Source organism: Lagenorhynchus albirostris, chromosome 10 (assembly GCF_949774975.1).
Source record: "Lagenorhynchus albirostris chromosome 10, mLagAlb1.1, whole genome shotgun sequence".
NCBI lineage: Eukaryota > Metazoa > Chordata > Mammalia > Artiodactyla > Delphinidae > Lagenorhynchus > Lagenorhynchus albirostris.
Window position 1 is genome coordinate 36,213,152 of NC_083104.1, and position 13,909 is coordinate 36,227,060.

The 13,909-nt window shown below is 38.0% G+C and overlaps 1 protein-coding gene across 15 annotated transcripts in view; it reads left to right on the plus strand.

Annotated features, from left to right (window-relative positions):
* PBRM1 (polybromo 1) overlaps nt 1–13,909 on the plus strand; it is a 101,869-nt gene that overhangs the window by 17,684 nt on the left and 70,276 nt on the right. For all 15 annotated transcript variants that reach the window (XM_060161609.1, XM_060161610.1, XM_060161604.1 and 12 more), the window contains exons 7-11: nt 3,229–3,297; nt 4,310–4,408; nt 8,223–8,308; nt 11,581–11,676; nt 12,298–12,389. In XM_060161609.1, coding sequence (XP_060017592.1) covers nt 3,229–3,297; nt 4,310–4,408; nt 8,223–8,308; nt 11,581–11,676; nt 12,298–12,389 — 442 coding nt within the window. The remainder of the gene's footprint in view (nt 1–3,228; nt 3,298–4,309; nt 4,409–8,222; nt 8,309–11,580; nt 11,677–12,297; nt 12,390–13,909) is intronic.

Sequence of the window (13,909 nt, forward strand, 5' to 3'; positions counted from 1 at the left end):
CATAGGATATGTTCTGTCATTTTACTTCAGCAAAAGGTTGTGGATTTTTTTTAAATTGTGTTTTTGTTTTTTTGATTGGTAATTCATTTTGTTTTTTGTTTCTGTGATCGTAAAATATACAATAATATAAGATTTACCTTTTAACCATTTTAAGTGTACAATTCAGTGGCATTAAGTACATTCATATTGTTGTGCAATTATCACTACCATCCATCTCCAGAACTTTTTCATTTTCCTACCCATTAAACAATAACTCTCCACTTTTCCCTCCTGCCAGTCCCTGGAAACCACAGTTCTGCTTCTATGAATTTGACTACTCTAAGTACCTCATTTAAGAGGAATCATACAGTATTTGTTCTTTTGTGTCTGGCTTATTTCACTTAGTGTAGTTTATCCACGTTGTAGTATGTGTCAGGATTTCCTTCCTCTTTAAGACTGAATCCATTGCATGTATATACCACATATTACTACTTTTTGTTTATCCATTCATTTGTTGGTGGACATTTGGGTTGTTTCTAAGATTAGTAATTCTTAAATGATCAAATAGGGGAGGGAGGAGAAAAAGATAAAATAAGCAGCTAAACTAAACCTTTTATTTATAAAAGAGAAGCCACATTCTCTACTCAGGAGACAGAATGAGAGGAAGATAAATGAGTTCTTCCTCTCTTAGTTCTCTTTGATCATCTGGTGATAAAGAAGAGAGAGAGACCTAATAAGTACTCTTCTACCCCAAAGAGGAAGAGGGTTTCTAGACCAATGAAACCCTTTAAAAGTGTTAGAACCCCTTGTGGCTTCACATCCAAGAAGCAATTAGCATAGCTAAAGTTCCCCTTTAGCCTTTGGAACTACAAAAATTTCTGTGGCCTCTGCATTCTTATATTTCTAGATAAAGATATACTTTTAGAAGTACTCTACTGTAATGCTTAACTCCATTGTGACCATTCTCTTTTTTTTATCTAACTCTTAAGGACAAGGACTGACATATTTTCGTTTGTGTCCCTGCCACGTAATTGGAACCCAGCATGTCAGAGGTTTGCTAGAAGTGCTTGTTGACTGCTGGGTAGCATGCAACTTTACCCATCAGTCATCAACAAGACTAGTTATTTACAATGTGACTAGTTGTAGGACAATTACAACATTAGAAATAAAGCATATCTGACCACTGCTGTCCTAAGCATGGATCTGATTAGAAAAATATAATGATTATATTGGTTATACATTTAAAATTTCAAGGAAAGAAAAAACCAGTAAGACAGTTCTTCAAAAATGAAACATAGAATTATCATATGATACAGCAATTCTACTTTGGATATATACCAAAAGAGTGTAAGCAAGGTCTCAAAGAGGTATTTGTACAACCATGTTCATAGCAGTATTATTCACAATAGCTGAAACATGGAAGCAACCCAGGTGTTCCTCTACATGTGAATGAATAAATAAAATGTATATACAGACAATGGAGTATTATTCAGCCTTTAAGAAGAATGAAATTCTGACCCATGCTGCAGTAAGAATGAACCCTGAACACATTATGCTAAGTGAAATAAGCCTGTCACAAAAGAACAAATATTGTATGATTCCTGTTTCAAGGAGGTACTTAGAGTAGCCAAATTCATAGAGAGAAAAAGTAAAATTGTGGTTTCCAGGGGATGACAGGAGGGGAAGGTGGATAGCTGTTGTTTAATGGGTATGGAGTTTCAGTTTGGGAAGGTGAAAAGTTCTGGAGATGGATGATGGTGATGGTTGCACAATAATGTGAATGTATTTAAAGCCACTGAACTGTATACTTAAAAAGTTTAAATGGTAAATTTTATGTATTTTTTACCACAATAAAGAAATAAGAAAAGAGTACAGTCTTTACTCAGGATTTATTCTTACTCTGCATGATACAGTCAGTAGTGATCAAGCCATCAAGGGTGAGTTGGGTGACTAAAACATTACTACCCAGTTCCCCCATTCTGGGAGGGTTTTCAGGGACACCATGCAGCAGGAATTGATATGGGAAAGCAGATTCCCATTGGTCCCTTGGGGTGTGACAGTTTGAAAGACAACAAGGACTGAGACCTGGAAGGTCTTTCCTTTCCTTTCCTTTCCTTTATAAATCTTTCCTGAGTGAGACTGGCTAAGTGGGAGAGGTAGATTGGGAATACCTGGGCCAACAACTTGGTTTATGCTGTACCCTAGCCTGGGCGTCTCTGCCATAATTTGTCTTCTGAATTGTTTCTCAGAAGTAGAATTGTTGAAGAGAAGGGGCAGGCAAGGGGTTTGATCTAAGGAAGAAAAGGAGTAGGGTTAAGAAAATAGAGAGGGGTAAGCTGAGGGATCAGATGAAATGAGATCATCCCTTTAGCCCAGTAATTGAGTGAACGCTGTGGACTCTCATTGTTGTTGTTGTTTTTGTTTTTTTGGGCTCCAAGGATTTGAACAGGTAGGAAGAGCCTGGAGAGCACAGTCTGACTTTCCTCGACACTTGTCCCCCACTGAAGAGACCAACTTTTGATTTTTGGTTGACTTCAATTATTTTCTCCAAGGAATAAAACCTGTAGGAAAGACTCAGGGCAGTGAATGAACTCCAGGCTTTGTGAAACCCTTTGAGTATATTCTTCTAACATGTTTAACTCTTTTTCTTTTGTTGAGCTAATATTTGATAAGAAATCAGAAATTGTTTATAATTTTGCTTTGATTCTTTAATGTATTTTCATTGAAAATGTGTTTTATTTTGACTGAGATAAGGAGAAGCATTAAGTTAGACCTGAAGCTAACAAATCTTGCAACCTGACTTCTTGTAGATCCTTAGTATTTTATATGAAATAGGATATAATTGTGCTATTTAGATTGCTAAATTAAAAGAGTTTATAATAAGCCCTTCAAAAACGTTCATTTGCTTCATTTCCTGGCATAGATATCTTGGGATCTTAAATTTAAAATTGTGTGATCTGTGAATTTAGAAAATTTAAAAACATTAAGTTGTGGTGTATTAGTTATATAATGATAATTACCCAATACTACCTGTAAAGTCCTACAACATGCTGTTGGGTATCTCATGAAGCTTGTAAAAATCAAATGCTTTCTGCTTCAAATATAACAAACAATATGCTGTATAACTGTGTCTTTAGCCTTAATCTCACAAAGCTGCTCAATTGATTAACAGATAGTCAGTATACTTCCTTGTTTTCTCATTAGCTGGATACTTTTACTTATTAAGCATGCTTGGGTTTTGTCTTCCAGCAATATCCAGACTATTATGCAATAATTAAGGAGCCTATAGACCTCAAGACCATTGCCCAGAGGATACAGGTATGAAGGTGACCATATGTAAAAATAACATCATTTAGGGCAGATTGGCCTGTGGTCATTTTTTAGGGCCTTTTAGAAAAACAGAGAAGCAGGTATCTCTGTAAGGAGTTACTAGCAATATAATGTAAATAAATTAGAGATGTTACTGAGTATAGCGTTGGAGGAGTAAACACCGCGTCCCTTTTGCATTTTTTTCTGTAGGAAGGAAAGGAAAATTTTCATTGGCATAGTAAATCTTGACCTTAGGACAAAAATTAAAGTGCATTGGTCATCGCCATTTCTGATTGTGAAAGGTACATTGGGAACAAAAGCTTTGTTGTTTATTTTTATTTGCTTTCAAATAGTTTTAGTATATCTCAGAGTAAAAGTTACCTACAACAGACATTAAGAGTGTAAGGTTAGTGAAAATAGAGACTTTGTTCTCTTTGAGTGCCCCCCTCCCTGTGTCTCCAGCAGTAATAGCAGCAAGTAACACTCACCTAGATAGAATTCCTATGTGTTAGCTAATTAATTCTTATAACACCTCTATGAGGTAGATACTGTTATTATTCCCATTTTAAAGATAAGAAAACTGAAGCACAGAGATGGTAAGTCACTTGCCTGAGTCATCAACTAATGAGAAAAGTTAGGATTTGAATCCAGACAGTCTGGCTTCAAAGTCTATACTCTTTAATGAATTAGTATTCATGAAGCATTTAGAACAGTGGTTGGCACAGTAAACACTATATGTTTGCTAAATAAAACAACTTTTACCTTTTTTGATTTCTTAAAAAGTATAAGTTGTTTTTATGAGAATAGTGTAGCTCTGGTTTTGTTACCTATCTCAAAAACTGTTTTGTAAGTGGACCATAGTAATAGTTTATAAAAGAGAAGATGACTTTATATATTGTTCACATGTGTACTTTCCAATGAAGTCTTAGAATATGATGACAGTTTAAAATTACGTAGAGTTTTTTTTTTTTAAAGTTCATGTTGCTTAAGAGGAACTGCTATATTTTGTTGTTTACTATAGAATGGAAGCTACAAGAGTGTTCATGCAATGGCCAAAGATATAGATCTCCTAGCAAAAAATGCCAAAACTTATAATGAGCCTGGTTCTCAAGTATTCAAGGTCAGTTTTGTTGTTGTTGCTTTCATTGATAAGAGTAGAGACCAATGTTTTTGTTTTTGTTTTTTTTTGTGGTACGCGGGCCTCTCACTGTTGTGGCCTCTCCCGTTGCGGAGCACAGGCTCCGGACACGCAGGCTCAGTGGCCATGGCTCACGGGCCCAGCCGCTCCGCGGCATGTGGGATCTTCCCGGACTGGGGCACAAACCCGTTTCCCCTGCATTGGCAGGTGGACTCTCAACCACTGTGCCACCAGGGAAGCCTGAGACCAATATTTTTATATAACAACTTTATTGAGACAAAATTCACATACTATACATTTTACCCAAAGTGTATAATTTAATGGCTTTTAGTATATTCACCAAGTTGTGTAGCCATCACTACAATGAATTAGCAGTCACTCTCCATTTCCTCCCAACCTCCCTAACCTTAGGCAACCACCAGTCTACTTTCTGTCTCTGTGAATTTGCCTATTCTCAACATTTCATATAAATGGAATTATTCAATTTGTGGTCCTTTGTGACTGGTTTCTTTCACTTAGCATCATGTTTTCAAGGTATTCATTTTGTAGCATGTATTTCTTTTTATTCCCAAATAGTATTCAATTAAATGTATATATCATGTTTCATTTACCCATTCATCAGTTGCTAGGCATTGGGTTGCTTCCACTTTGGGGCTATTATAAATAATGCTGCTATGAGCATTCATGTATAAGTTTTTTTTTTTTTTTAATAAATTTATTTATTTATTTATTTTTGGCTGTGTTGGGTCTTTGTTGCTACGCATGGGCTTTCTCTAATTGTGGTGAGCAGGGGCTACTCTTCATTGTGGTGCGCGGGCTTCTCATTGTGGTGGCTTCTCTTGTTGCAGAGCACGGGCTCTACGCACGCGGGCTTCAGTAGTTGTGGCTTGCAGGCTCCAGTAGTTGTGGCTCGCGGGCTCTAGAGCACAGGCTCAGTGGTTGTGGCGCATGGGCTTAGTTGCTCCGCGGCATGTGGGATCTTCCTGGACCAGGGCTTGAACCCGTGTCCCCTGCATTAGCAGGTGGATTCTCCACCAGTGTGCCACCAGGGAAGCCCAGTGTATAAGTTTTTATGCAGACATATATTTTTATTTTTCTTGAATACATACCTAGGAATGGAATTGCTGGGCCACATGGTAACTATATTTTTAATTTTTTTGAGGAACCACCAAATTGTTGTGTTTTTGGTTTTTTTGTTTGTTTTGTTTTGTTTTGGCTGTATTGGGTCTTCGTTGCTGCACTCAGGCTTTCTCCAGTTGTGGCAAGTGGGGGCTACTCTTCATTGCAGTGTGTGGGCTTCTCTTGTTGTGGAGCATGGGCTCTAGGCACGTGGGCTTCAGTAGTTGAGGCATGCAGGCTCAGTAGTTGCGGCACGTGGGCTCTAGGGTGCGTGGGCTCAGTAGTTGTGGCTCACGGGGTCTAGAGCACAGGCTCAGTAGTTGTGGCGCACGGGCCTAGTTGCTCCGCGGCATGTGGGATCTTCCCAGACCAGGGCTCAAACCCGTGTCCCCTGCATTGGCAGGCGGATCCTTAACCACTGCACCACCAGGGAAGTCGCCACCAAATTGTTTTTCAAGCCACTGCACCAACATTCCCACTAGCAATGTGCAAGTGTAATTTCTCTACATCCTCACCAATGCTTGTTTCTATTTTTGGTTTTATTATAGCCATTCTAGTGGGTATGAAGTACTATCTCATTATGGGTTTTTTTGTTGTTGTTGTTGTTTTGTGGTATGCAGGCCTCTCACTGTTGTGGCCTCTCCCATTGCGGAGCACAGGCTCCGGATGCGCAGGCTCAGCGGCCATGGCTCACGGGCCCAGCCACTCCGCGGCATGTAGGATCCTCCCGGACCGGGGCTCGAACCCGTGTCCCCTGCATCAGCAGGCGGACTCTCAACCACTGCGCCACCAGGGAAGCCCCCTCATTATGGTTTTGATTAGCATTTTTTTTTTTTGGCTGTGCCATGCAGCTTGCATGACCTCAGTTCCCCCACCAGGGAATGAACTCAGGCCATGGCAGTAAAAGCCCGGAATCCTAACCACTAGGCCACCAGGGAACTCCCTGATTAGCATTTTCTAATGATTAGTGATGTTGAGTATCTTTTCATGTGCATATTGGCCATTCATATGTCTTCTTTAAAAAAAAAAAGTCTGTTCAGATCTTCAGCCCATTTTTTAATTGGGTTATCTGTCTTTTAATAAAAAGTTGAGTTGTTAGAGTCCTTTGCATAGTCTGGACATTAGACCAGACATATGATTTACAAGTATTTTCTCCCATTCTATGGATTGTCTTTTCATTTTCGCGATAGTATCCTTTGCTGCACAAAAGTTTTTAATTTTGGGAATTCCCTGGCAGTCCAGTGGTTAGGACACTGTGCTTCCACTGCAGGGGGCACGGGTTTCATCCCTGGTCGGGAAACTTAAGATTCATCCCTGGTCGGGAAACTTAAGATCCCTCATGCTGAGTGGTGCTGCAAAAAAAAAAAAAAGTCTTTAATTTTAATAAAGTATTTAATTTTGGTTCAGTCCAGTTTGTCTGTTATTTTCTTAGGTTGCTTGTGCTTTTAGTGTCTTATCTAAGAAACCATTACCTAATCCAAGGCTGCAAAGATTTACACCTACGTTTTCTTCTAAGAATTTTATAGTTTAGCTCTTACATTTAGATCTTTGAGCCATTTTGAATTAATTTTTATATACATGAGGTAGGCGTGAGTTAGGAGTTCACATTTCTTTGCCATGGAGTATTCATTTGTCCCAGCGCCTTATGTTGAAAAGACTATTCTTTCCCCATTGAATTGTCTTGGCAACCCTGTTGAAAATCAGTTGACTCTAGATGTGTGGGTTTATTTCTGGATTCTTGGTTCTAATCCATTCATCTGTATGTCTTTCTCTGTGGCAGACAAGGTTTATTTTTGATCCACTTTGTAGTTAAATATTGATGTAGTCCCTGCATTTAAACCCCACTGATATAAAAATCAATCTATGTAGTATAGTACACAAAGTAAAATGACTATTTCATTGCTTTGCAGTTCTCTCCTGGAAGTTTTGTAGTCCTTCTACATAATGAACTGTAATGACAGTTGCTTGTAGAAATTTCTAGAATTAATAATATATCATTGGGAACTTAGCAAAGGATGGTCAGAAAATCTTTTGGGAGTAAAATCATTTAGATTTACAGAATGCTGATTCAGTTTCTTTTGGTAGTTAATTTTAACTTTTATCTTGTATCTTTTTAAGAAACTTTGAGTGGAAATCAGGAATGAAATCCTCGTATTCTTAATCCTTGATAGGACATTTTAATAGTGTAGTACTAATTGTTTGTTGATGCAGTTAAGAATTTTACTTCTTGGTCTGATTAATTTTCCTAAACTAAATTTTGGAGAGAAGGGAAACTTGGATTTGATACATGCTGTTAATTTAAGCAAGTATATTCATCCCAAATTTACATGCCTAATCTTTAATCTTAGAAGTGGACCTTTGTTTCAGTTTTAAGGTTAGTGTACACAGGTAGAGTTCATTGTATTTTCACCCCTGCTTTTCCCTGTTCAGCATTAGGTCTTTGTCTCTTACCTGAATAATTGTGAAAGAGCTAGGTGGCTTTTCAACTTGTATTTAATTATGGAGATGTTTTGGAGGCTTGTGGAAAGGTTAGAGGATGCAGCTTTCTGGATATTGAATGGAAGTCTACTCCAGATGGAAGGAGTGCTGTAGAAAGTGTCCAGTACATGATTGCGGGCATTTTAAACTGCCCGTTTTCTCTATACTTTTTCTAAGCCAAGTAATTTTATCTTAACAGGATGCAAATTCTATTAAGAAAATATTTTACATGAAAAAGGCAGAAATTGAACATCATGAAATGACTAAGTCAAGCCTTCGGATGAGGTAGGTTAAAAAAATGTCTAAAATCCTTGTACCTTTATTATTTGCCAAATTTTCTCAGTATAGTGGAAAGTAAGATGCATGTTGCATTTCAAGATTACATTTACAGTTGATAATGTGATTCTGAAGAGAGTAGTGTTAACTCTTACCCAGTCCCTTCATTGCAGCTGAAGGGCTTTATTTAAAAAGAAACAATTTTTAAGACTTAACACTGCTATATACTTCTATTGCCTTATACAAATACATATATATTATATATCACATTGTGTGTAATGTATATTAAAGATATAACGTGTACTATATAAATATATGTACAGGCATACCTTGGAGATACTGCAGGTTCATTTCCAGACTACTGCAATTAAAATGAATATCACACTAAAGTGAGTCACACAATTTTTTGGTTTCCCAGTGCATATAAAAGTTATATGCAAAAAAAAAAGTTATATGCACAGTATACTGTAGTTAAATGTGCAGTAGCATTAGGTCTAAAAAACCAGTGTATATGCCTTAATTTAAAAACACTTTATTGCTTAAAAATGCTAACCATCGTCTGAGCCTTCAGCAAGTTGTAGTCTTTGTGCTGGTGGAGGGTGTTGCCTCTGTTAATGCTGCTGGCTGGTCAGGGTGGTGGTTGCTGAAGGCTGGGGTGGCTGTGGCGGTTTCCTAAAACAAGACAGCAGTGTCGTTTGCCCCATCAGTTCTCTCTTCTTTTCACTAATGATTTCTCTGTAGCATGCGATGCTGTTTGATGGCGTTTTACCCACAGAACTTCTTTCAAAATTGGAGTCAGTCCTCTCAAATCCTGACGCTGCTTTATCAGCTAAGTTTATGTAATATTCTAAATCCTTTGTTGTTGTTTCAACAATCTTCATAGCATCTTCACCAGGAGTAGATTCCGTCTAAAGAAACTACTTTCTCTACTCATCCATATGAAGCAATGTCCTCAACTGTTGAAGTTTTATCATGAGATTGTAGCAGTTCAGTCACATCTTCAGGCTCTATTTCTAATTCTAGTTCTCTTGCGGTTTCCACCCCATCTGTAGTTTAAAGTCTTAAACCCCTCAAAGTCACCCATGAGGGTTGGAACCCACTTTTTCTAAACTTCTGTTAATGTTCATGTTCTTTCCATGAATCACAGATGTACTTAATGGCATCTGGAATAAATGAATCCTTTCCAGAAAGTTTTCAATTGAATTTGCCCAGATCCATCAGAGGAATCACCGTCTGTGGCAGCTGTAGCCTTAAGAAATGTATTTCTTAAATAATAAGACTTGAAAGTTGAAATTACTCCTTGGTCCCCGAGCTACAGAATGGATGTTGTGTCAGCAGACATGAAAACAACACAAATCTCGTGCATCTCCATTAGAGCTCTTGGGTGACCGGGTACATTTTCAGTGAGCAGTACTATTTTCCAGATCTTTCTTTCTGAGCAGTAGGTCTCAACAGCAGGCTTAAAATATTCAGTAAACCATGTTGTAAACAGATGTGCTGTCATCTAGGCTTTGTTGCTCCATTTGTTGAGCACAGGCAGAGTAGATTTAGCATAATTCTTAAGGGCCCTAGGATTTTTCAGAATAGTAAATGAGCACTGGCTTCAGCTTAAAGTCATCAGCTACATTAGCCCTAACAAGAGAGTCAGCCTGTCCTTTGAAACTTTGAAACCAGACATTGACTTCTCCTCTCTAGGTGTGAAAGCCTTGGATGGCATCTTCCATGATAAGTATGTTTCGTCTACACTGAAAATCTGTTGTTTAGTTATAGCTACTTTTATTAATAATCTTAGCTAAATCTTCTGGATAACTTGCTGCAGCTTCTATATCAGTACTTGCTGCTTCACCTTGCACTTTTATAGAGATGACTTCTTTCCTTAAACCTCATGAACCAAACTCTGCTAGCTTCAGACTTTGATTCTGCAGCTTCCTCACCTCTCTGAAGAGAGTTAGGGCCTTGCTCTGGATTAGGCATTGGCTTAAGGGAATGTTGTAGGTGGTTTGACCTTCTATCTAACAGTTTCTCCGTATCAGCAATAAGGCTGTTTTACTGTGTTATCATTCCTGTGTTCACTGGAGTAGCACTTTTAATTTCCTTCAAGAACTTTTCCTTTGCTTTCGTAACTTGGCTAACTGGTGCAAGAGGCCTAGTTTCCAGCCTGTCTCAACTTTCAGCATGCCTTCCTCACTGAGCTTAATCATTTGTAGCTTTTGATTGAAACCGAGAAACATGCAACTCTTCCTTTCCCTTGAATGCTTAGAGGCCAGTGTAGGGTTATTAATTGGCCTAATTTCAGCATTGTTGTGTCCCAGGAAATAGGGAGGCCTGAGGAGAGGGAGAAAGACGAGGGAATAGCTGGTCGGTGGAGCAGTCAGAACACACACAACGTTTATTAAGTTTGCTGTCTCATATGGGTGTGGTTCATGGTACCCCCAAATAATTACAATAATAACAACAGAGATCACTGATCACAGATCACCACAACAAATATAATAATAATGGAAAGGTTTGAGATATTGCAAGAATTACCAAAATGTGACACAGAGATGCGAAGTGAGCAAATGCTGTTGTAAAAATGGTGCCGAAAGACTTGCTTGATTCAGAGTTGCCACAAACCTTTAATTTGTAAAAAATGCAGTATCTGCGAAGTTTAATAAAGCAAAGCGAGATAAAACAATGTATGCCTGTAATATTACATTTGTATATGATGTATAGTAGTATATATTTATATTTGCAGTAAGAATATTTAGCCAGGTATCAGGAGATCTGAAGTCTCACCCTAGCTTACCTTGTGCTAGGACTGTGACTTTGAACAAGTCTTTTACTTCTGGGATTCCATTTCCTCCTACCTGAAATGGAAAGATTGATTGGCTACTTTTGAAGCTTTCTTCTGACCCAGACATTTGCTGTGTTACTAAATTCTATGGTCACTGTGGTGACCATAAGCTGTCTGGGATCAGCCCTGGTTTATGCTTTTCCACAGAGTCCCAGATTTTGGAGCAAAGCCTCCTGCACAGTAGAGACTCAGAAATATTTGTGTTGTTTTGTTTGTTTTTTCTGCCACGCCGTGTGGCATGTGGGATCTTAGTTCCCTGACCAGGGATGGAACCCGGGGTCCCTGCAGTGGAAGCGTGAAGTATTAACCACTGGACCACCAGGGAAGTCCCTGAGTGTTTCTTTTTAAGAAAAGAAAAAGAAAATGGTTGTTTCCTTTTTGTTATTCAGCATTCTGATTTCAGCTGTCAGTTTTCTGAGTTTTTTTTAACCTTGTCTCTGGATAGGACTCCATCAAATTTGGCTGCAGCCAGGCTGACAGGTCCTTCGCACAGTAAAGGCAGCCTTGGTGAAGAGAGAAATCCCACTAACAAGTACTACCGGTGAGAGAGAGTGTGTTTAGTCTGAGAGCTGACCCATGTTTATGAGGATAAGCATGCTAGCATTTTCTTGATGACTATCTTGAAGTAATATTTTTGGGTGTAGTTGGGTTATTATGAGAATTTGTTGTCAGATATCTTACTTAAAAGGTATAGTAGGCCTGACCTCACCTCTGAGAAAACACTTAAGCAGAAGTTGTTTGTCAGGTAGAGTTTAATATTACCAGTAAATCGTGAGGTAAAATGCTGAAAGATTTTGTGTTCATAATAGAATTTGTTTTCATTGTAAAATCTGAGCATATTTAGAATTAACCAGCAATTATGAATGAATCTTTATTTTTCATTAAAAAAGGAGTAGTGCTGCATTTAAGTAAAAAACAAATTGCAAGTAGCCTGCTTTAGGCTTTCTACCACCACTCCCTCTTTTCTAAGAGAAAAAAATTAGTCATCTTGGTTAAGATTGATTGTGGGGAATATAAAAAGTACAAAGTAAATTGAGGAGGCAGTTGAATAGAAACTCTTTCTTTGATGTGAATGCCTTGTTAACAGTCCCTACTTCCTATAAAGTAGCCAAATTATTATAACATCTTTCCCTGCCTTCTAATTGCTTGTTTTTCTTTGTAGGAATAAACGAGCAGTCCAAGGGGGTCGTTTATCAGCAATTACCATGGCACTTCAGTATGGCTCAGAAAGTGAAGAGGATGCTGCTTTAGCTGGTAGGCATTAAGTTGTGACTAGTTAAGTGGCGTCTCAGTGGATCCTTCTGGTTAAGGAAAATTATAGTTATTTTGGTCTGGCCGGGAGTTTGTCTGTTTTTGGAGTACATACCTGTTTTGTTACATTTTAATTGAACTCTTGGTTGGCAAACTTATCGAGAGCTTATTACTACTTTATTTCGTGTTAAAGCATGTATCAAAGTAAATAAATATTTGTGCAAAATCAATTAGTTTGATAGCCTTAGCAGATTCTGGTTTCAAACCTATGATGATAGTGAGTGCTAGTGACACCATCAGGAAATCCCAGGGAGACATTCACATCATCTTAGATTTCCAGGCTTATATTTTCAGTAGACTATAATTTTTTCTCACCTAGAGCTTATGATTTAAAGATAGCTGTAAATTATGATCAGAGCAGAATTCTCATTTAAACAAGTGAAACAAAGGGCATTGGGCACTAGGAATCCGTGTAGAAGTACACAGTTTGTAAAAAATAACAGCTGTAGAGGTATATTTGATTTCATTGTCTTTCTCCTAAGCGTAATATAATATTTTTTTATTTTACTGTAAATATTTTTTATATGTAGATATACAATTCATTTTATGAAATTACTCTTTTGATTTTATAATCAGGTGTGACACGAGAGATTTTTCTAGCTATGTCTTATTTTCTACTAAGTCTATGGAATTTCCTTTTTTAAAAATTATTTATTTATTTATTTTTGGCTGCGTTGGGTCTTTGTTGCTGCGTGTGGGCTTTCTCTAGTTGTGGCGAGTGGGGGCTACTCTTCATTGCGGTGCTCGGACTTCTCATTGCGGTGGCTTCTCTTGTGGAGCACGGGCTCTAGGCCTGTGGGGGCTCAGTAGTTGTGGCTCGTAGGCTGTAGAGTGTAGCCTCAGTAGTTGTGGCGCACAGGCTTAGTTGCTCCACGGCATGTGAGATCTTCCTGGACCAGGGCTCGAACTTGTGTCCCCTGCATTGGCAGGCGGATTCTTAACCACTGTGCCACCAGGGAAGTCCCCAGTCTATAGAATTTCATAATTACTCTAGACTGCTGGAGTACGAATTTAATTTTTTGACACTCATCTACAGAATTAAATTTTTTTTAACTTAAATTGGACCTTATCAAAAATTGAAAGAAAATTTATCTCTTCATTATCTTTGTTTTGTGCTAACTGTAAAAGTGACACATATGTTATGTTTAGGTTTCCTTCTAACATTTGGTTACTTCATTAACCTTATAGTAGTATAACAAATAGAAGGAAGACTATACCACTTACAAAATTCTTAAAAAGCATTTATTGTTCTTTTTTTCCTAATAAATAGTACCTTTGTCACAAGAGGATTCTTAATTTAGTAACCTCAGGTATTAAGAAAACAAAGTAGATGCCAACCAACTTTGTATGTAGTAGATTCTTCAGGCTGTTATTCAGAACCTGTTTATCCTTAATTTAGTTGAGGTTTTAATATATTTGGTTTTCTACTTCCTGCTCCTGGAAACAACTTAGGGGGAGGTACA